General features: G+C 41.9%; 1 protein-coding gene across 4 annotated transcripts in view; it reads right to left on the reverse strand.

Annotated features, from left to right (window-relative positions):
- Spats2l (spermatogenesis associated serine rich 2 like) overlaps positions 1 to 21,364 on the reverse strand; it is a 174,474-nt gene that overhangs the window by 87,141 nt on the left and 65,969 nt on the right. For 3 of the 4 annotated variants that reach the window (XM_013121137.3, XM_013121136.3, XM_013121135.3), the window contains exon 3: positions 7,768 to 7,828. In XM_013121137.3, coding sequence (XP_012976591.1) covers positions 7,768 to 7,806 — 39 coding nt within the window. In that variant the 5' untranslated portion in view covers positions 7,807 to 7,828. Of the gene's footprint in view, positions 1 to 7,767; positions 7,829 to 16,850; positions 17,159 to 21,364 lie in introns of those variants that run through there. The other variant, XM_021233473.2, reaches the window with a different exon arrangement.

Below are 21,364 nucleotides of genomic sequence, written 5' to 3' on the forward strand. Positions count from 1 at the left end.
TAGAAACAGAGGGGAAAGGCTAGTAAATCATTGCTTACTCTAGAAGTTGAGAAGACTCTCATACTAGAAGTAGCACAGCCCAGTTTGCAAAGACAAGGGTATCCTAGGTGTTGAAATGAAGTGTGTGTGTGTGTGTGTGTGTGTGTGTGTGTGTGTGTGTGTGTGTGTGTGAAGGTCAGAGGACATCTTAGTTACTATTCCTTAAGTGTCTACCTCTTTTGAGACAGGGTCCTTCCTCCATTGGCCTGGAGCCTGACAAGTAAGCTAGGTTGGCTGGCCAGTACGTGGGCAGGATCTACATGCCCCTGCCTCCCCAACTACAGGACACACTACCGCGCTTGGCTTTTTAAATGTGTGACCTGGGGACTGAACTCAGGTCCTCTCACTTCATCGACTGCTCTATCTTACCATCCCCATAGAGTTTGTATTTTAATATACTCATTTTTTTTCAGAGCAGTGGTTTTCAAAGTTTTTATTCATTTTTTTCCAGGAACATAAAGAATTCATGCTTTTATCATATGAAAAAATTCCAAAATATCTATCTCAATTTCCTTTCTACGAACAGTTTTTGATGTAATCGAGTGCTGTGGAGTCTAGAGAAGTCTGTTGTAGCAGGCACAGCTGACTGACAGTCAAGTCATGCTGTGCTGGTCCCATGCATTGCTCCTCTAGACACTGCCATGCCACTCTGAGGGACACAGAGTCCTCCAGTTGTCAGCTTTGGTCTGCACCTCCCCAATCTGCCTGACAAAACTTTCTTGTCATTGCATGGCAACTTGGAGACCTTTCCTGGTGGATTTTTCTCTTTTTTCCCCTCCTTTCAAAGATGTCATGACATCTGATGGCTGTCCCTAACTGCATCTACCTATTCTCTCACATTTACCACTTAAAGGCACCACCCTGCACCTCCATCCTTAGAAGGTGCCCCACCTCCTGTCTTCCTACAAACTGTCTCTACTCATAATTACCTATAGTTGTCATTATAGAATCTTGACAAATTATTAAACCAAATTTTGATTAAGAGATTCTGGGAGTGAGGTAATATCTGTAGTATTACTATTATATAAAGTACTAAGCACACAGGCATGTTAAACTTCTTGTCTGCTGATTTACCAAGAAAAAGTGCTTTAGTAATATACAAGAATTTACTATTAAGCGCTAGATCTGCCGATCTGTCTACCTACAAATCCGTCTCAACGGATTTTCAATGTGCAAGGTCAGAAGAGAAGAAATCATTGTTGCAGCCTTGTCAATCTTGTATCTATGAAACTAGATAGTTTAATATGAAGGATCATTGTAGAGAATAACTAGAATATGGGAGAAGTCCATATAAATTCCAAGGGATTGCTAGCCAAGGTTATTTTTTCCTGCTAACAAATGGTTTCATTTTTGGCATGCTCTTATATTCTTTAGCACAAAGCGTCTGTCTCCTACACATCCCTCAGCCATAGTACAAAAGGGACTACCATGAAAGGCTAGAAGAAGAAGAGGGCAGGAGAAACAGAAGGAACCTTGTGTATTCCAGTCATGTCGCTTGGAAAAAGCAATGTGATGCTAATCCTGCAATGGTAAATTTCTTCTTATCCCCTGAAACTGATGCTGACATTTCCATTTATTCATTCAGTTCCTTTAGACTTCTTGTCAAATCTCTCCTGGTTGCCAAGCAACAATAACAGCAGTTCTGTACATAAGCATTAGGCAATAACTATTGTCAGTGTTTCTCCTTCCTTTGAAAGGGAAATTTAATGACCCTTTCCTATGAGAAAATGATGGCAAGAACGGGTCCCACAGTGAAATCCGAAAGCTATGCAGCTGGTCTTCTTGCTATCTGAATCCAAGGATTGGGCTAAATTAAACTCTCATGAAAAATTAAGGTTTTCCCATAAAATAAGAGAGAGAGAGTGTGTGTGTGTGTATGTGTGTTGTTTGTATGTATGTATGTATATGTAAATATACATATATCAACTATTTGTCATTAAAACTCATCCCAACTCCTATGAAATGGTTTCTCTATGAAATGGGTTAATTTTTTTAAAGACAAATGACAGCAGATATCTTCATTCTCTGATCTACTAAGATCTATTTGTAATCAAATGCTTGGCTTTTTCTGACTACACTCCACCACAAATAAGAACCCAAGCTGTATCTTCAGTATTTTGCAAAACACAGATGAAGAGTTGCTGAAAAAATAAAATGGAGCAAGCTTACCATGAGCTAATAAAGTAACTGTTGTGGAAAGTAACCTGGGCTGAGACACGAGCAGTCCCCATCACAGTGACAGGCAGAATACTTCCTTGGATGTGGTGTGGACAAGAGACTCTTGTCCCCTTTCATTTTAATGACTCTACACTGTTATTGTTTACAATCCAATTTACGTCAATAACTCCAACAGCTCTTAAAGCTGTTCACAATAAATGGCTCCTCAGGAATGATGTTATAGTCTGAGCTATTTCCCATTTCAATGTCATCAGATTGTCTTGCCTCAATAATTTTTTGTGCAGCTCAGCAATACCTATCAAAGTCTGAAAGTCAAGTCCACGTTTATGTTTTCTCATCTGGACCTTTTCCCTTTTTCCAATCTTGGTTCTGTGGGAATTTACAATTTGAACACTGAAAGAAATGGTAATCAGAGGTGAGTTCCCTACTTTTATTTGCAAAATGAACAGATGATCTCACCCTGTGCCTGTATCCTTCAGGTTTCTAGTACTAAGAGCCCATTAAGCATTTCCACACTTAGGATTGTATTTGATGACTTCAAACTGGGGACTAATCCTGGGACCTCACACTTGCCAGGTGAGTCCTCTATGGCTGAGCATGCTCCAGCCTGATTTAGTGAGATGATTTTATAATTGTGCTTCATTTGCTCACCACTAATCTCAAGTTCAGAAGAGTTAAATGATTTGTTTTAAGACGTTCAGCTACTCATTGGGGAACTGATAACTCTTGCCTTCTAGACATATTCTCTCTTACAGTCTTGCATATAGAGGTCTCTCCCAAGGGTACTGGGTCTGCTTTGGTGGCTCAGGAATCTTTCATCACTGGAATGACTTATCATGCCATATCTGGACACTACAAAAAAGCTAACTCTATTTTATAAGCAAGGATTCCTTTTTCTTTTCATCAACAAGTTTTCTTACTAAATTGAAGCTGACTAATAATAATAAATAAAAAAAATCCCTGACAAAAATTCTATTTTTTTCTATACCACTTACCATTATCCTTCATTTTAAAACTCTGTAAATCAATTTCATTTCATAGCTAAGTATTTCAAGCAAGAAGCAATTCAATAATCATTATCAACTAATTTGTCCATGGAGTTTCTAGTGTTGAACTTTGTTTTAAAGAAAAATAATTTATGAACTCATATGGACACATACACACCTCCATGTAATTAAAAAATAATAAAAACAAATCTTTAACAAGATAAAACATAGAGAAAATACCTGTAAACAGTGAGTTATTCCCAACAACAAGAATTTAGGTTACCCAAATATTTTCTTCTGTTGTTTTGGGGACCCCTTCAGTTGCTCACTTAGCAAACTCATTTGTCATCCTAATTTGCCTGCGACCACAGTGTTTACTCACCATCTTCTAAAGCACATGTAATCAGCCCAAGCATGCCAACTAAACTCCCGTTTCCAGGTGCAATTAAAGCATGCTTTAATTGCAACAAGTATGAAAATGAGACGACATTGCCATTAACCTACATTCCATTTTTCAAGAAGCCTTGAGATTTGATAAACTTTTATAAATGAGATTCCCTGTCTCTAAAGAACTTAAATATTCAAATACTCAAAAGTGTTCATTCATCTGCTACCCATTCATTTACCCAGCCAAGCGAGGGGCTAACTATAGGTCAAATCAAAGAATGTAAGATCCATATCCTGCTCCTAAGAAACAGCTAGTCTAAATACAGGGAGACAGGCAACATGTACTAAGCTGTGATCAAAGATGCAGAGACTCTCACTGAGGAAGTTCAGGGGGAGGGGCATAACCCAGAGGGCAGGAAGAGATATCTGAAAGAGTTCTGAAATGGAAGGGACCCCACCTTTGCAATGGCTTGGGGGCAAGGGACACAATAACCAGGCTGAAGGGCACATGTGGAGACAGTGGTAGATGAAAGTGAGGAAGAAGATGGTCTGGTCATGAAGAAGAGGTACACTATGCTAAGGAGACAGAATTTCTACTTGAGTCACATTTACAACCGAACCATTATAGTTATAATCCAACAACATGAAGTTATCTTGAAATAAATGTTACAAGTATCTATCATTTTATTTTGAAATAAAATATTACAAGTTTTATAAGTTTATTTATCCTGATTACTAAACATTATTAGCTTCATTTCAACATCACTTCTATTCAACCTGTCCCTTTGAATCACTAGAGATATACAAAGGACTCATTTCACTGTCAACCATTTTTAAAACAGAAAAGATTATGTATGTCCTCATTGACGTGTGTGTGTGTGTGTGTGTGTGTGTGTGTGTGTGTGTGTGTGTGTGTGTGTGTGTAGGTCTATGGTCAACCAGAGTCTCATTTCTCAGGAGTCATCTATCTTGTTTTTTGAGTAGGGTCTCTCAGTGGGTTTGGTGAGGCTGACTGGCTGGATAGCAAACTCTAGGAATTTCCTGGCATCCGTCTTCCCAGTGTTGTGATTACTAGGGATTACTAGATTCCAGCTCTGATCTGCATGCTTGCCTAGCAAGCCCTGGGCTAACTGAGAGATCTCCCCAGCATGCTCCTATCTCAAGACCTTTTTTTTGCCATCACAAGACTATTGTATCTAAAGATCTGCTTACTAATCAATGAAAGCTTCTAACTTAAGACCTAACAGTTGTTATTATTTTTAATTTTCTGAACTGAAATGTCATTGCTTTATGTGACAGATTGAGAAACAAACTAATCATAAAAGGCCATAAAAGCTAATAACTAAAGGAATTAAGTACACTAAAATAAACCAAAGTAAAACTGTATATGATCAGAATTTCTGTTGTTCATTATGGCTTATATGATTGAGTTGAGAAATCTATTAACTTTTGACATGGGAGGGTGGAATTCACTAATTGCGTTAGAGGAACTTCACTTTCGTTGTCATGTAGAGCCACAATATTTACAATTTAAACATCACCCTTTCTCAAATACTGACAACATTTGGTAAGTTACTCAAGTGCAGTAGCAAAACAGCCATCATTCCTATTCTTCCTTACACGGGCACTCAACAATTTACGGATGCCTGAACCAGAGCATGGCACCTTCTTGTCGAATCTCCGTGGTGTGCATCTGGACACACCAGCCTGTTTCCTCTGTTCCGAATAAGACGAGGCCTCCACGGTGGTCTGTCTACTCGATATGCTTTGCAAGGATCATTTGCTAGAAATCTGATTCCTTAGAGTTTTACCCTTCGACAGCCTGATGTGGAGGCTGCTGGAGCCACCCATCAACAGATGGCTGGGAAAAGACCAGTCTTTGGTCAGTACTAGAGAGCCCACCCAGGCTTTTCAAACCACGGAACACATACTCTCATTTAAATAAAATGAGAATGTGAAAGCACATTATCACAGGGACACATCTCTCTGCTGTTGTTTATTCAACGATCAATAAACTAAAATAGTTTAATAGTAAAATAATATATGGAATATGTGATGGGATATAATGGATAGAAATTTTATATCAATTAACATAGCACACAAAACTCCAGAGAAACTGTCTGTTGGTGGAAGTTGTTTTTTTTTCCATCTTCCAGAGACTTGGTAGCAAATCTGTTTTTCTGTTCACTGGTGGGAACCCTAAGAAGCAGTGGAAAGGGAGTGGCTTTCCGAACCAGACCCAGAAAAGTCTGCCTTCGACCAAGTCAAGTGTGACTTCAAGCCTCATCAAAGGGGAAGTTATTGAGTAGATGTATAAACACGAGGCAAAGTCTTAGAGGCAGCCAGGTGAGATCTGCAAACTTGCTCTCCCAGTCCATCCCTGCTGACATCTCCCCAACATCTGGCCTTTGCCTGTGGAAGCCAGCTCTATAGTTCTATCATGCTGGTTGAAACCTGCTGGCCTGCAAATCCCTTCGGCAGTCTGGTGAAGCCCGAGGTCCCTCCTTCTCAGGACAATGTGTTAAAATTCATGACAGACAATATGTATGATTACAAAGGAAATAGCTCCTATTGAATTAAAGGTCAAATACCAATAAAAACAAAACTCATGCTACAGTAACCCATACACTTCTCTATCAACACCTCAGATAACACAGTCTGGCAACAGGGTTAGAGGAACAGATGTTTTGAAGTAATGATGAGTAAATAACACCTCAGGATATCTATAACACACATAATTTGACATGAAAACATAAGGTTTCTAGAGACACAAGTTACAGATCCTCCTACTGTGGGGTTTTTCACATTTCAGGTTCGAAGGAACGTTAGTTTCTCCCAGGTGTGAGTGACGATAAAATGTACTTCATATTATAAGACACAAAGTTCCCATCCAAGTACATAGAACCCTGGGTTTCACTGATGGTCCCCTGAAGGTCCATGGCCCAGGTGAAGTGGTGGCCTCTGGCCTTAATTCCCATCCCCACTGTCTGTTACCCACAGGCCCCAACTGGCTTTCTGTTCTCCAAATACATTCAACTTTGTGCATCTTATGCACTGACTTTTGCTTTTTTACATAGGATTCTCTGTCCTCAGATCTTTACATGGCTGTTTCATTCCCATCAACTTCATGTCAGTTCTAACATGACCTTCTCTCAAAGGGCTCCTGGGACATCCTCATGTAGAGTAGTCACATCCCCACCTCCCTCTGCCCTAAACACCCTGCTGTGTGTTTCCCAAAGCTGTTATCATGGTCTGAAATGACTGTGCTCATTTGTGTTCTTGCATTTATTTTTGGCTCCTCTTCCCTAAATGTGACCTCTATGGGAGCAGGAGCCTCATCTACATGTTTAGTGCCACATCACTGGCATCCAGTAAAGAAGAAAATTGCAAGGACTTCACATATATTACTCTTCTCAGCCTCCATACTATATTCTTAGAATGGCCTGAAGACAAAGTGATGAGGGCCAAATGCCTACCCTTAACTAAGCGGCAGTCCAATGGAGTCTGGGGTACCTCCAGGAGATGTGACATGAATAGAGACTGACAGAGGTTCCTGTCCAGGCTCTCATGACCATGCATGAGTCTCTTATTCTTTGTCGATAATGAGTAGGTTGGGTAGACTTATCTCAATGGCCTATAATTTGGGCCATCAGGAACCAATACTACAATGTATTAATTAATATTCAGATGGCAAGAGGATGATGCTGACCCAAAGTGAAGTAAGCTTTCCAAGACTGGGAAGGGCTATGAATGGTGATCAGTTATAACAAATGATAAAGATGGAAGGGAGATTCAATGTCATGAACTCTCAGGGTCAAAAGACACTTAGAGGGCCATCTAAAGGGACTACAAGATGGTTGGAGAGATAGTCATACTTAAGCTCTTAGATGCTGCCTACTTGCTATGTGAATTAAATCACATGACTCATCTGCACTATTGCTCAGTTTCTGTCTCTACATTATGGAGATTATGCTCAAAAATGAGAAAATAAATGTACTGTGCTTATCACACACTCCACAAATATAACTTTGTGATAAAAAGTATACTAAAACCACAAGCTTTCTCTGTGTCTCTGCAAACCATTTCCCCCTTTTCCATTATAACCAAGTTTTCACCAGCAGGGATTATGTTATCTAGTTTGTAGTTTCTGAGAGCCAACGTTCAGCCAAGTCCTTACCTTCTCCTTGACATTCACATGGGTATTGAGCTCAGCCATTTTCCTTCTATGGGTATAAGCCCTGTGAAGAAGGGAGAAAAGAAATGGTTAATGTTTCAATGATTTTCAAATGTGTCATTTTTGTGTCCTATTGTGCTCTGAATGAGAATAGCCCCTAGAGGTTCATGTATTTGAACGTCTGGTACCCAGTTGGTGGAACTGTTTGGGAAAGATTAGGAGATATAGCCTTATTGAAGGAGGTGTGTCACTAAGGGTTGGCTTTGAGATTGGAAAAGCCCCTGCCTTTCCCAATTTGACTTTTCTCCTTTTCTGTTCTGTTCTGTTCTCTCTCCCTCCACCCATCATCTCCAGCTTGTGTATCAGATGTAAACTCTCAGCTACTGTTCCAGCATCATGCCTGCCTGCTTACTGTCATGCTTCCCACCATGGTGGTCATCGACTCACCCTCTGAAAGGGTAAGTCCTCAATAAACTCTTTCTTCAATTAGTTGTTTTGGCCATGGTGTCTTAGCACAGCAATAAAAAGTTATTAGGACATGATCTCTTTTGACAGCATAAACAATTGTATTCAGTCCTGACCATAAGTACTATTTAGGATGCAGAAATACTTTCCAGTTGGACATCTGACTTAGGTATGCTCTAAAAGCATGTTATGGGAACTCCAGAAGACAACGTCAACTCTTTTTACTCATACTGTATTAACATGGAAAATGATATAGACAGATAAGTACGAACCCAAACTGTGTTTCTTCTTATTAGCAAAAAGAACAGGGGAAGTGTTCAAAAACTAAAATTGTATTGATTTCAAACAAGCATTTTCATGGCAATCCTCACTGTCACAGGCGAAAGGTTACTGTCAGCCCTGGGTAATTTCACACTTGTGGTAAGTGTGTTGAGCACAAGTGGAAGATCTCCAGAAGACAAATGGCTGCAACCGTGAACAGAAGAAACACAATTCTTCCTTTCCCTTCTCTCTGGAATGTTCTCACCGTAGCATGGCCATTTCTCTTGTGTCAACTTCATCCTAGCTCAAGTTTCTCCTTCCCTGAGAAGGCCTTTTCCTGACCACTCCAGCTATCCTTGCCACCTCCCTGGCCGGCTCTCCATCTGCACACTTACACTAACAACTTCCAGGACGCATAGGTGCTATTACCACATCTTCAGAAGACCATACATGCACCATCTCCAGTTTCAGTGGACCCTGAATCCCGCTCACCATTTTCCTACCCCTAACTTCCGGTTACCACCATGGCTGTCTATGAGACCGTCTTCCTCACATCAAGCTGTGGTATCTCTCTTTTTCCTATCTGGTCAAAATCTTGGACCATGGTTATCAAAACTGTATCTTAAGTCTTTAATAGTTTTGGTCTTTTTGAGACAGAGAATAAATGAATTATATACCTAACAGACTGTCCCAGAATTAGTGGCTAGTTGCTCTCTGAATACATACAACCTATTCATATGCTGACCACTTTTTGTCAATCAGGAATCATGGAAACACTTTATTGTGTTCTTTCTGACTTTTGACATAAAGTATCCCCAGACACATATATGGTACTGTTTGCAAAAATGCTTTGCTCTCTTTTAAACCTATGTTTTAAGTAAAATATGAATTTTGATTTAATACCTTTTGCCAGTTTTTAGATGAAACCTGACAATATTCAATGTAGATGCTATTATCATTCCGATTGTTCTCAAATAGGAACCCATTTAGACATACTCTCAAATACTGGAAACAATCACATTTTATTTTTAGAACTTCCAAAGAGTGCTGCCAACTGACATGTGCATTTGGGCATGCTAGCCAGAGGCCTGCGCATTCATTCCCAGAAAGGCGGTTCTCTGCAACATGCTCTGCACAGGCAGACAGCCACCCCACTGAAAACACCTCTCACCTCTTTCAGTTGGTAAATGCTGTGTCTCCAAAGTTGGCATAAGGGAGATAGCAAATGCACCAGCTGGCAAATCCTACCTCCACTTCATTGTGAATTACTCCTGCCTTTGAATGGTACTTGGAAAAGATTACTCTCTGATGTCTCTAACAATGAACAGGGAAGGTGGGCAGGGCTTTTCTGACTACAGCCATGAAAAATGAAACCCTCATCAATACTACGCCTGCAAGACATCCACAGAGATGGCACTTAGAAGACTTCTGCTTGGTTGTCTAATCCTGGCCTTACATAAACACCCACTGATTCTATGACATTTTTTAGGGTGTGACTGCATATATTTGGGAAGGAAATTGAGATGTACACACATGGGGCTACACAGGCAGTGAACACCTTGCTTTGGTGTCATTTGATAGGGAAAGCTTGTGAGCAATAGATCCACCAGCTGGGGTTTCTGGACACATCTCATTTTTTCCATTACAGATGCGTGAAACCGGATGGAAGAGGTTTTGTTTTATTTTTGCATTTGGGCTTTAAAGTCTAGGTTTGCAGCACTGTCTAAAGCTGAAGAGGAATCTGGGAGAAATCTCAGTGAACAGGTGTTTCTAAAATCTGAAAAAGAGGCAGTGCTGATGGTAGGCTATGTTCACGAGACAAATTGCTCTCTCTCTCTCTGTCTCTCTCTGTCTCTCTGTCTCTATCTCTGTCTCTGTCTCCCCCCCTCTCATGCATGCACGCACACACACACACTCATAGTCATTCCCACCTTCTTGGCAATTACTTTGCTCATTGACATCACAGAACCATTCAACAAAGGCTCTTCTTAAGTGCCATTAAGATTAATCGTGACATTATTTTTCCATGAATGGAAATGCTGGCTACAAATGCAGACTGAGGCCATGTAGGTTTTTCAGATGTGAAGACAGAAATAATTGTAGGAGCTGTGCTCTCTCTTTTTTTCATATACGGAAGGCTGCCCCTACAGGCTCTTTTTTTCTGGGTACATTCTAATGTCCTTTCCAAACCACCTTTTTTGTTGGCTGGGATACAATAGAAGGTTTTGGAAATTGCCCACTGCTCCAGTTACAGGAACTAATTGAAGGGCCTTAATTAAAACAGATAAAAATTTTACTTTTCCTTTAAAAGTTGTGAGGCAAGAAATTAGACATAAAGTTGGGCTCTACTGAGAAGGACAGTTGCCAGGGGCCCTATGGGTGGGTGAGGGTATTCATGAGTAGTCGCAACTTCTGGCTGGCACTGGTCCTGCCTGGATGTCCGGAAGCACACTTTGCCTCTGCAATTCTTCCTGTACCTATGGGGACAGACTCATTCCTGTCCCCTGTGAGGAGGAGGCTGTGCTGTGGCCCTCAGCTTTTGAGAATCTGTTTCCTGCTATGAACTCCATCTGGCTAGTCAGTCGCACTTAATCTCAATCTTGTTTACTCTAGATAGTAAAGGAACACGTCCTCCAAGGAGCACATTTTTTCCTCCTCCTATATGACAAGCCCAGGACCCAACCATGTGAAACTGCAGTCCCCCAAGCTGCAGACAGAAGCCTCCAAAGCTGGCATCTTTCAGGCGTTTTGGGGAGTGTCTAGAGACAAATCCTCCAACCTATGCTTGCTTATCATACTGTGGCTCTATAAGACGCACTCCTCATTTCTCGCCACTTGCTGATCTCAGGAGCATCAGTCTACAAGGCAGGGAGAGCTCTGTCTTCTTGGAGGAAAAGAAAAACTACTTTCCAATTCTTATTAGTACTTGAGGCTATCCTTGGAACAGACTAATTACTGGGGCCTAACTGTAGGCACACACTTCATACAGCATTTTGGTCAACAGCAAGCTGCACAGAGGTTTGCATCTGACACATAACCTATGTGTGAAAGAGGTCACACAATCTCGATTTGTGTATGTATACCCCATGATGTTTGCACAACAACAGATTTGGCTATGACACTCAATATCAATGTTCTAAGACACACACACTATACTTTAGTCTATGGAGGCATGTTCCCTGCCCATCTTTCAACAAACAAAGTTAAGATGCATAAAGATGTAAATGCTGTTTTTCATATAGCATTTCAAAAGCTTAGTTAATGGCTTAAGGTTTTTTTCTTAAAACAATAACTTAGATTGCAGTAATAGCATTACTATATACCCTAGACAAACATAAAGACCAGGAAAGTTGTAAAAAACTTATTAGACAAAGGCATCAATCACAAAGAAAAGAACTCACCATTTTAATATATCATCTCTCTGTTCCTCCAGAGTAAAATTAATAAAACATAAATATGGTTAATACTAACCACTTCAGGCACAGAGTTCTATCAAACTGAAGTTCTTGCTGAGCAATGACCTTACTTAGTATGCATTAATTCCATTCTCAAAACCTACTAGCTTCCACACAAAAGTAAACATTTTTATGAGAAATAAACTCTAATAGTAGGAAATCTGGCAAATATATCTGCCTCAGCATTTCTAATTGACATAATACAATGAAGTTTAATGTGTATGTCAACGTGATCAATTACCGACTCCAAGTTCAAATATTTGTGTTCCTTACGCAGTCATGGAAACAGGAAAACTTCCAAGAGTGGCCTGAGACTGGCTGCCTGACTCCTTAGCATTGCCCTGGCTCTCTGGGGAGGCGGTGACACAGTTTCACTTTTGTTTCTTTGAAACCTTTGGTATCTCTCAGCTTCACTTTCCTGTTCTCAGGCATTACGTCACACTGCCTCAATTGGACCTGGAGACCCAGAGGAAGGCCAAGAAAGAAACCTAAGAAAATGATTTTAACAATTTCTACTGAGACATTTACGAATAGCTTCCCGTGATTTGTAAAAACATAATAATAAGATGGTGTATCTGGGCTTATGAGTAGAGTAGTAAAGCTATCATATGTGAGCTGAAGGGGCAGACGGTATGTGTCTTAATTTCATGCTGGCACAGGGCAGGGACTCTTCTGATCTTCTGGCTAATGACCAGAAGCTCCTCAATTGAGGCATTTGGAAAAGAGAAGTTTGTGAGGCCCAGTGAAACTGGGATAGTGATTAGTAACAGCTGCTCTCCAGGTCACCCTCCTATACAGCCTGTCTGGGTTGGAATGTGCTAGAACTATAAAATAATTACTAGAAATTACAAACTTAGCACAGAAAGAATGAAAGCTGTCTCCTTCATATTTTTATAGTGACTGTATGTTGAAATGACTTATTTAATAGATTAAGTTAAACAAAGTGTATTACCCATTTCTTTCCATTGTTTTAGGCATTTCTTTTATTATTATTATTTTAACACATCTACTAGAGGATTCAAAATCATGTCTGTGGGCATACATCACATTTTTCCTGCAAAGTGCTGTACCAGCACATGAGCTCTTGGAGTGTGGTTCTCAGGGGAACATCCTCAGCACCACTGGGGATTTGTTAGAGATGCAAATAGTCTGTCATATGCCAGGCTGGGTGACTCTGGAGCTGAAGGGGTGAGGGGATGAGGAGCATGGCAATCAGGGTTTCAACAAGACTCATGGTTAGAGCCCACTCACTATTCTTAGATTAGGTCTCCATCCTCGAGTATAAGGAGAGTGTCATCCTCCATTCCAACACAACACACAATAAATGGGATCCTACAGAAGTCCAGATGGATAAATGGTAGTTATTTCCTATACACTGAAGAGTTGTCCTTTTGCTAACATTATTCATAACAATTAGCATACTTATGGAGAGTTTGCAGTGTGCCAGGTACACTGCAGGCTTGGGACACACATAGTTTGGTTTGTTGTTTTTCATGTCACCCCTCTTAACTATGAAGTCGAAATTATACCTCTTCCCACTCTACACTTGTGAACAGTGAGCACAAAGAGACTAATAAGTCAGAATCATACAAGAAGTCGGGCCTGCTGACTCAGTCCCCAGCAATTACGATAGCATTCATGGACTTTGAACTGTAGCGAGAACACACAGTCCCCAGTCTGTGGCCCACCTGGCAGGTATGTGACATACATAGGCAGGGTACACAAACCGCAGAGCTGAGCACTGGGCTCTCACTGGAATGGGCAAGAAAGCATTTGTCATATGGGATGATGGTCCTCCCAATGTCCTGCCTTGGCTGAGAGCACAGAGAGCCAAATCAAACGGGTGTGTGTTACATCTATTTGATGTTATAATGATGCTCAGGGTCTGCATGGCATGCAAGGGGCTATAGTCTGTGTCCTTGTTCTACACGAGTTAAAATATCTATGCACCTGACTTTGGCACAGCCTAGAAAATGCTCTGAGACATTTTCTCACGGTGGTCTCAGATCTTGTGTACAGGGTGCTGATGACATGATGTGACCTCTCAGCCAAAACAATGACCACCAGCCTCCCGGAATAGGAACATCTTGACAACTGCGGTTTTACTTAGTTCGGGGCATGCAGTTACTTTTGAAAGAAGACGTAAAGTCACAGTCTGACTTATTTCATTCTCCTCCTGACATCAATTATCCTGGAGCAACGTGTAGTGGATAGGAAACAAGACAGTTAGGCGTGGGCAGGGGAGCTGAGGAAGCGGTCCGTGTTTCTACACGGTGCCTTTCATCCTGACAGGGCCCCAGGGAGGTCTGGTGGGGGAGCCTAGGGTCTCGAAGTGTGAGAAAAGATGGACATATTCAGTGACCTTTATGGCCCTTTGTAGCTCTTGGACATTGGAGTTGATGGGGACTCAGAGTGGCAGGAAGCTGAACATTCACCTTAAGAAAGCCGGTGAGTGGGTGCTGGGTTTGATGTAGTAGGCTGCTTCTCTATATAGATCACCTGTGAACTAGTTCAGAGACTCACCGTCTAGTCTTCTGTGCACAGTGGGCTACCCGCATGCCAACCGAAGAGGAGAATACTTATTCCGTAAAACCCAGACTTTCCTTAAACTTACTACCTACCATAAGGGTGCTTGCTGCCTGCACTTCCCTTTGGTGTTCTGGGTTCTTACTTGTTTTTTAATTCTCAAACTTCAATGAAAGGTCTTATGTAGTAACCTATTCCTCTGAGGAAAATCTCTTTAATTGTTAAGAATGAGGTTACATAAACAATGAGACAGCATGGTGACAGAAATATGAATTCCATAGAGCAGTACTTATTTGGACTTTTTTTTTAATTTGGTAAAAAAATCTCAAGGTTGCATTTTTATTCAAAGACACTTCAATGCACTCAACCCACTGTTAGAACAACCTCACTGAATAGCATTTTAAGGGCAAATGTCAGAAAAAAATGTTCACATTTAAAAGCTTTGGCTCAGCCTCTTTTGAAAAGCAGAGTTAGCCTTCCCTTTAGAAATGCCTCTGCCTACTAAATTCTTTGTGGGGGAAGAAAGGAAATTGAATGTTTTATTTAAACAGGTCATTAACAGTCAATACTTATTTGAAAAGCTTGCTTGCAGAGGCAGATAAAAGCCTCCAATCACTTAGAATATCACTTGAGCAGATCTGGGGCAGGATGTGCTGATGGGAGTTTCAGACCTTTCTGGGAGACCTTCTTCACCGACAGACAGGTGCTTATGCAGGCAGCAGCAGCCTGTGCCTCTGAGCGACCTGCACACGCCACACAGGGATATGGCAGGGCCAGTACACATAGCACACTGCATGACAGACCCCACTTTGAATTCTCCCTTTTACTAATAGTACCAGCAGATGCTTATGAATGAAGATTAACCGTTTTTGCATAATGTGCCAAAGCACCCTCCCTTCCTGGCTGAGTGCAAGTTGGGAGCTAGAGAGCAGAGGACAGTGGAAATAAATAGGACAATGTCAGCGGACACAGGCACAGAGTGGGGGGGGGTGGATGTGCAGTGGGCTCTATTAACATTCATCCGTGGCACGGTTTTCCTATTTAATTTGAAAGTATTTGATTTCACAGGCCTTTGATGGCTGTGAATGCCTATCTCCAAAAGTGACCTGACCAAAAACCCACTTTTGATTGCTAGATTTTAAAACAAACATGTGTTTCCATAGAGACACAGGTGACCTGGACCTTGTACAAGGAGCCGCTTGTATCAGCAACTCAATTACACTTGGTTCTTTTAAGATGCAATGATGTAAACTCAAGTCTTGAAAATATGCTCATCCTCAAAGGTGTCCCTAAAAAGGCCAGTGTTATGAGAAGCAAAGAAAGGGTCCAGAAGAACCCCACTCCGCAAGCACACCACGGGAGGTGGCCACGTAGAGCACATGGGTTTCTTCCTTCCCATTGCCCACAGGACAAACACCTAATCCTAGAAGGCCCGATACAAGAGCTTTACATAACTCTTTACCCCCAGAGCCCAAAAACTTACCATAAACTCACCTAGGATGCTAGAAGAGAAACAGCATGCATCCCTTCCCTCATCTCTTAGTCCCTGGAGGGGAATTGCTCTGAAAGGACGATGTTGTCCCTTATTCTGGGAACATTCATTTAATACCAACAGTGTACCAAGCCTGTGGGGAATGCTGGGAATGATTGATGCTAACCCTCAGTGACTGCTTACAGTCCATCCAGTGCTTCCGTAAGCACTGTCTATGCATTTCCAGGTATGAGCTCATTTAATTCTCGCAGTCGGCCTTGTACAAGATGAAACATGGATTCCTGTAAACCTTATCTTACAGAAAATGAGATGAAAGCTCGGAGAGGCAAGGACACACACAAGTCACACAGCCAAGGTTCTGCAAGGAACAATTGTGGGATTTGGTCTGCACCAATGGGCAAGGTCCAGCAGAGTCCTGCCATGGGTTTGCTGTTTGTGGGAGGCAGCAGGGCTGGGTCATTTTAGCTTTTTAAAGTGTCTTTTTTTTAGAAGATAGCATGGCTGCCCCCAAAAAGAAAAATAATTCTGGGCTGATAAAGAGGGCCCTAACTAAAGCTGGTGAACAAACCTACAGGTACACAGATAATTCGGGAAGGCTGGCTCAGTTACCACTGAACAAATACTATAGGACCCATTGGCTATTCAGAGCATATTTCAGTTTCACAATCTCTTGTCCCACCAAGGCACAGCAGTCCTTGTTCACGACGGCAGAATTTTCTAATGACTTTCTCACAGCAGCCGAGGAAGTCAGTTCTTCCACATGCCCTTGGAATGCCATCGAGGAGTTTGACTCTCAGAGCCAACCAGTCCCCTCTTAGTCTTGCTCCCCTCTCCCCATGCACCCTCTGCTCTTCCTAAGTTGTCCCAATCATCCAGCTTTGACTCACTCTCCAGGTGTCTTGGTGCTTGGCTTCGGGCTGTCAGGCCTAGTTCCAGCTCCTGGTTTCCTTAGCCGTCAAATGGCCAATTCTTAACAGGCCACCTTTATCAACTTTCGTTTGCTGTACCCAGTTAGTCACTGCAATAGTGACGCAGGTAGAGCCAGGAACTGGAGTAGTGGCAGGATCTTGGGTGTGGCTTAGTAATCTGCAGTGGGTTGGTGGCCTCAGTCACATAGGGTGAGAGCGTTCTTCTACTGGAAGGAGATTTTCCTTTTGGTAAAGTTGTCCAGTGTCTCTGTCTTCGTGCCCATGCTAGTGAATGCCCAGGTCTTCCTTCTTCTTAGCCTGAGGGAAGCAGATTCATAAAGCTGAACGGACAACCTTTACACTGACTGGGCCAAGGCTGGGAAGCAGCACCGGCTGGGGTGGCAGTCACCTTTCCAAAGGTCAGTCCTGTGTGTGGCTGTCTGTTAATGACTTCTCCTCCTCCCAGTGACAGCAGGATTGGCTCGTTCATCAATGAACCAACAGTTCTGGCACTATACCCAGAAGCAATCATTTCTAAGTCCTATGTCTGCCTCTAGACCCAAGTGGAAACATCTGTTAGCTAACTTAGCATTCAATGATGACATGCCACAGAGGCAGGGTCCCACCAAGGCGGAAGGCGATCCAGTTTTTGCGGGTGAAAGGCTAGTGGAAGGAGCATGGGCTAGGGTGATCATTTGGAGGCAGAGTATAGAAAGACCTGTTAGTCGTCAGGCCCATTTCCACCTACAAGTCAATCTATTCTATTAATGTTACCTGTTTATCAGTTTGATTTTTTTTTTAGAAAATTAAAATGTTTTACACAACCTTGGACTCTTTTCCGTCAGGCCTCACTTGATCCTAGCATTCAAGCCTACCGAGTTAGCCACAAACAAGCAGCGGGCCCAGAAAGTCACCCAAGATGGGGGCACTGTTGTCACCCTCTAGAGGAGACACACCTCTTTTCTGCTCGACAGCTCCTTATGGTACAAACACGTAGTAACACTTCAACAAGACTGAAACCTAGCTCTGCCTCTGACTGATGTGGGAGGTGAACGGGTCACTCGACGGCCCTGTGCATCCTTTCCCTCATTAGCATGCCGGAGACGATAATAACATCACATATCCCGCAGGGAGGTAAAGCGACTGAAATGAAGTCACATCTGTAAAGTGATTACGAGAGTGCTTGGCACTCAGCACGTACAATAAAAATACTATAAAGAATGTAAGTAGATTCAGTGGCCCGTGTGTTCACTTTCCTGCTGTCCTCATTGCACAGCTGGGAACGCAAGGCTCATGAGACCATGGTCACACACGAAGCCCATGATGGTGCTGACCCTCAAAGCACAACTGTCTGGTTGCAAATTCCCTCATGTGGCTCCACTCTTGCCTCCTCCCACTAACGCTGCCTCCTGACTCAGGACTAGGGCAAGCCCAGAGAGGTTGAGGGGGTAGCACCAGACAAGGGGTGACTGTGGCATGCTAGTAGGCTATGGATGTCCCTGTCCCCAGTGTTTTGTTTTTTGTTGTTGTTTGTTTGCTTTGGTTATTTTTGTTTTGTTTTGTTTGAGATAGGGTTTCTCTGTATAGCTTTGGAGCCTATCTTAGTACTCACTCTGTAGACCAGTCTGGCCTCAAACTCACAGAGGTCTGCTTGCCTCTGCCTCCCAAGTGCTGGTATTAAAGGCGTGCGCCACCAACGCCTGGCTGTCCCCAGCGTTTTAAAGGCTCAGCACAGGCAGGAACAAGTCCACTACAGCAACCCTCTTCCACAGACCACAGCTGTTGTGAATTTTTGTTTCATGGCCACCAGATGTCAATATCATTTAATGACCAACCCCTCATTTTAAGGCACTATCTTTAGAGAACAATAAACAGTTACCATGCAGAAAGAACAAAGTCCGAGTGAAGACTGTCAGCTAAGTAGGGACCATTCTGGAAATCACTAATTCTTCTGATTTCAAGTCACGGCATCAAGGCAGACACAAGAATGTATGTGATCTGATATCACTGTACAATCCAAATAGCAAAATCTCATTTTGGTCACTTTGGACATACTCAAAACTCAAGAGGTCACATTTAAAACCTTAAAATTTCTTTCAATTTCTAACAGTAATAGAAATAAATCTGTCACCTGGGTTATTGCATAATGGGAAAACTAGTAAATAGTTATAAAGTAATTCACATATACATGGCAGAAACAGGTTTAATGAGCTCCTCTTATGAAGTTGGCTTCTTTCAGCTTCTCTTCACCTTTCTCTTTTCCAGAGAATAGTGTACAACACCTATGATAAGCTAGATGTACAAAAAGACATGGGAAAAGGAGAAACACCCTCTTACATCATTCTTCCTTTCTGTGGAGCACTGAGTTTTCTATTTAACTCCCAGTTTCTGACGCTTAAGACTGGGCTCTTTCTTAACATGAACCTTAAATCAACATGTGGTACCAGCCCCACAACAGTGGCCCTTTCTGTACCTCCATACTGTCCACAGGACAACACCTCTGCACCATTTGGAATGTCAGGGTGTAAATACGAGGACCGCTGCCTTCCACATTTCCCTCACTGGACCTCGCTGTGTCCCCAGGCAGCTTCCTCAATATCCTCCACTTAATATTTTTTTCTCTACATAGATCTCTGTAGTCACAGTAAGCTACTAATTAAATTCCTGTTCCTTTCCACCAAAGCTTATACTTCTGCCTAAGAAAGAAAGATCAAAATTTATTAATTCCTTGGAATGTTAGGGGCAAAAGTTACTTTCCCCCACCCAATGAAAACACATTTAACCACTAACATTGCCATTACATGCTCATGTAACAACAGCACAACTATGAATTTTTGCTGCTGTTGATGCCTTTGCACCCTCCTGGGATCTTAGAAACTGCTTTTCTCTCTGCCTGCCTTATTTACCTCATCATTTAGAGGACAAAAGGCCTAAAAGCAGAAAGTCATGTTCTCTATTTTTTGTTGGAAGCTTGGGCCTGCCCTGTGGCTCAGCTCACATTGGGAATGCTCATGATGGGCTCTGAGCCTCAGCAATAGGTAGTTTAATCCTTCCCAAACCATTTTCTAAAGATTGAATGCATCAAAACTGGTTTTTGTATAGCACATCAAATATTGAACAGGTCTCTCAACTAAATACAAGACCGTATATTATTTCCCATTGGAAGACTTTTGTCTAGTTACCCAATCTACCTTAAAGCAATTCTAAGGTGCACATGTATTAGGTTTTGGTCATGTGTTTGATGAAATAGATCCATCTTTCAGTCTCAATTCCATTTGTATCCAATCTTGGCAGATTTACAGGGGCAAGCAGTGGAGGGTAGCTTCTTACTAGTGCTAAGAATTTCATCAACAGTTGTGAAACATGTCTAACGCGCACCTCCTGCAAGCCTGGCCCTGTTGTGATGTTGCTGGCTAGGTGTGCCCCTACACAATTTTCAGATGAGGATGTGTGCTGTGTGGTGTTCAGATGTCAAAACCACGTAAACTGGAATATAACCAATATTAAACAAATGACTCTGAAATGACACTAGGGATTGGGGGAGAGACAACTTTAATCTAGCTGGCTCTAGCCAGAAGGGCTTCAGGGAGAGGGGACCCTTTTGTAGTTCCTCGAGGCAGTACCAGCAAAGATGGATAGGGCACTTCCAGGAAGAGTTAATGTCAAAGTAAAAACTCTCTAGCAGAAACAAATGAGTCATGGGTTAAGCCAGAAAGAAAACCTACCTGATTAGTGTCCAGATGTCAACTGATAAATATTTATTGGGGATCTCCTATGTACTTCTATCAGGCACAGTGTGCTTATTTAATTATAATCCAGTCCAACTTTAAGATTGGCTTGTACAGGAGATAAGATTATCAGGGAGCAAGCAATTAGATGGCAAGAAGGCAGAATACACTGTGTTAGGTGGTGTGGTTTCAGCTACACGCAGACTACACGTGTGCTTAAGTAAAACCCCTGTTTTGTTTTCTCTTGTAGCACAGAGAGACTGCTTCTCATTCCCACTCAGTTCTCCCTTATTCCTCAGTATTTTTGGTCACAAAGTTCTGAACCCAGAATGTGTTTCCACTATTATCCTCAAATGCCGAACTGAAAACTAGTAGTGACTTAAATATGAAGCACCTTGAGTTTTTGGTTCTCCCAGTTTAGGAAAGTCATGCGCCTTAGTCTCATATTGGGGATCCCCAAAACTAAAGCTATATAGATATGTTTCACATGCCTCTGGGGAGGCAACATGTGATGCATTTAAGATGTCATTTGGTTTTATTTGTACCTGAATTTGCATAGTGGCAGCTGACTCACAGCTAATATGTAATTTACCACACTCAGGCTTGACAAAGAGGTAACCAGACACCAAAAGGATCTTGGTGCTTTGCTAAATGCTTCTCTCACAAGCACAATGAAGTATTAGAGATGAGAAATGCCTAAAAATTAATCTAGGTTTTCATCTATTTGTGAATGACTACCAGCCAATCTTGGTTTCGATTTCATTT

The sequence above is a fragment of the Mesocricetus auratus genome, unplaced genomic scaffold (genome assembly GCF_017639785.1).
Source record: "Mesocricetus auratus isolate SY011 unplaced genomic scaffold, BCM_Maur_2.0 Super-Scaffold_100010, whole genome shotgun sequence".
NCBI classification, from domain to species: domain Eukaryota; kingdom Metazoa; phylum Chordata; class Mammalia; order Rodentia; family Cricetidae; genus Mesocricetus; species Mesocricetus auratus.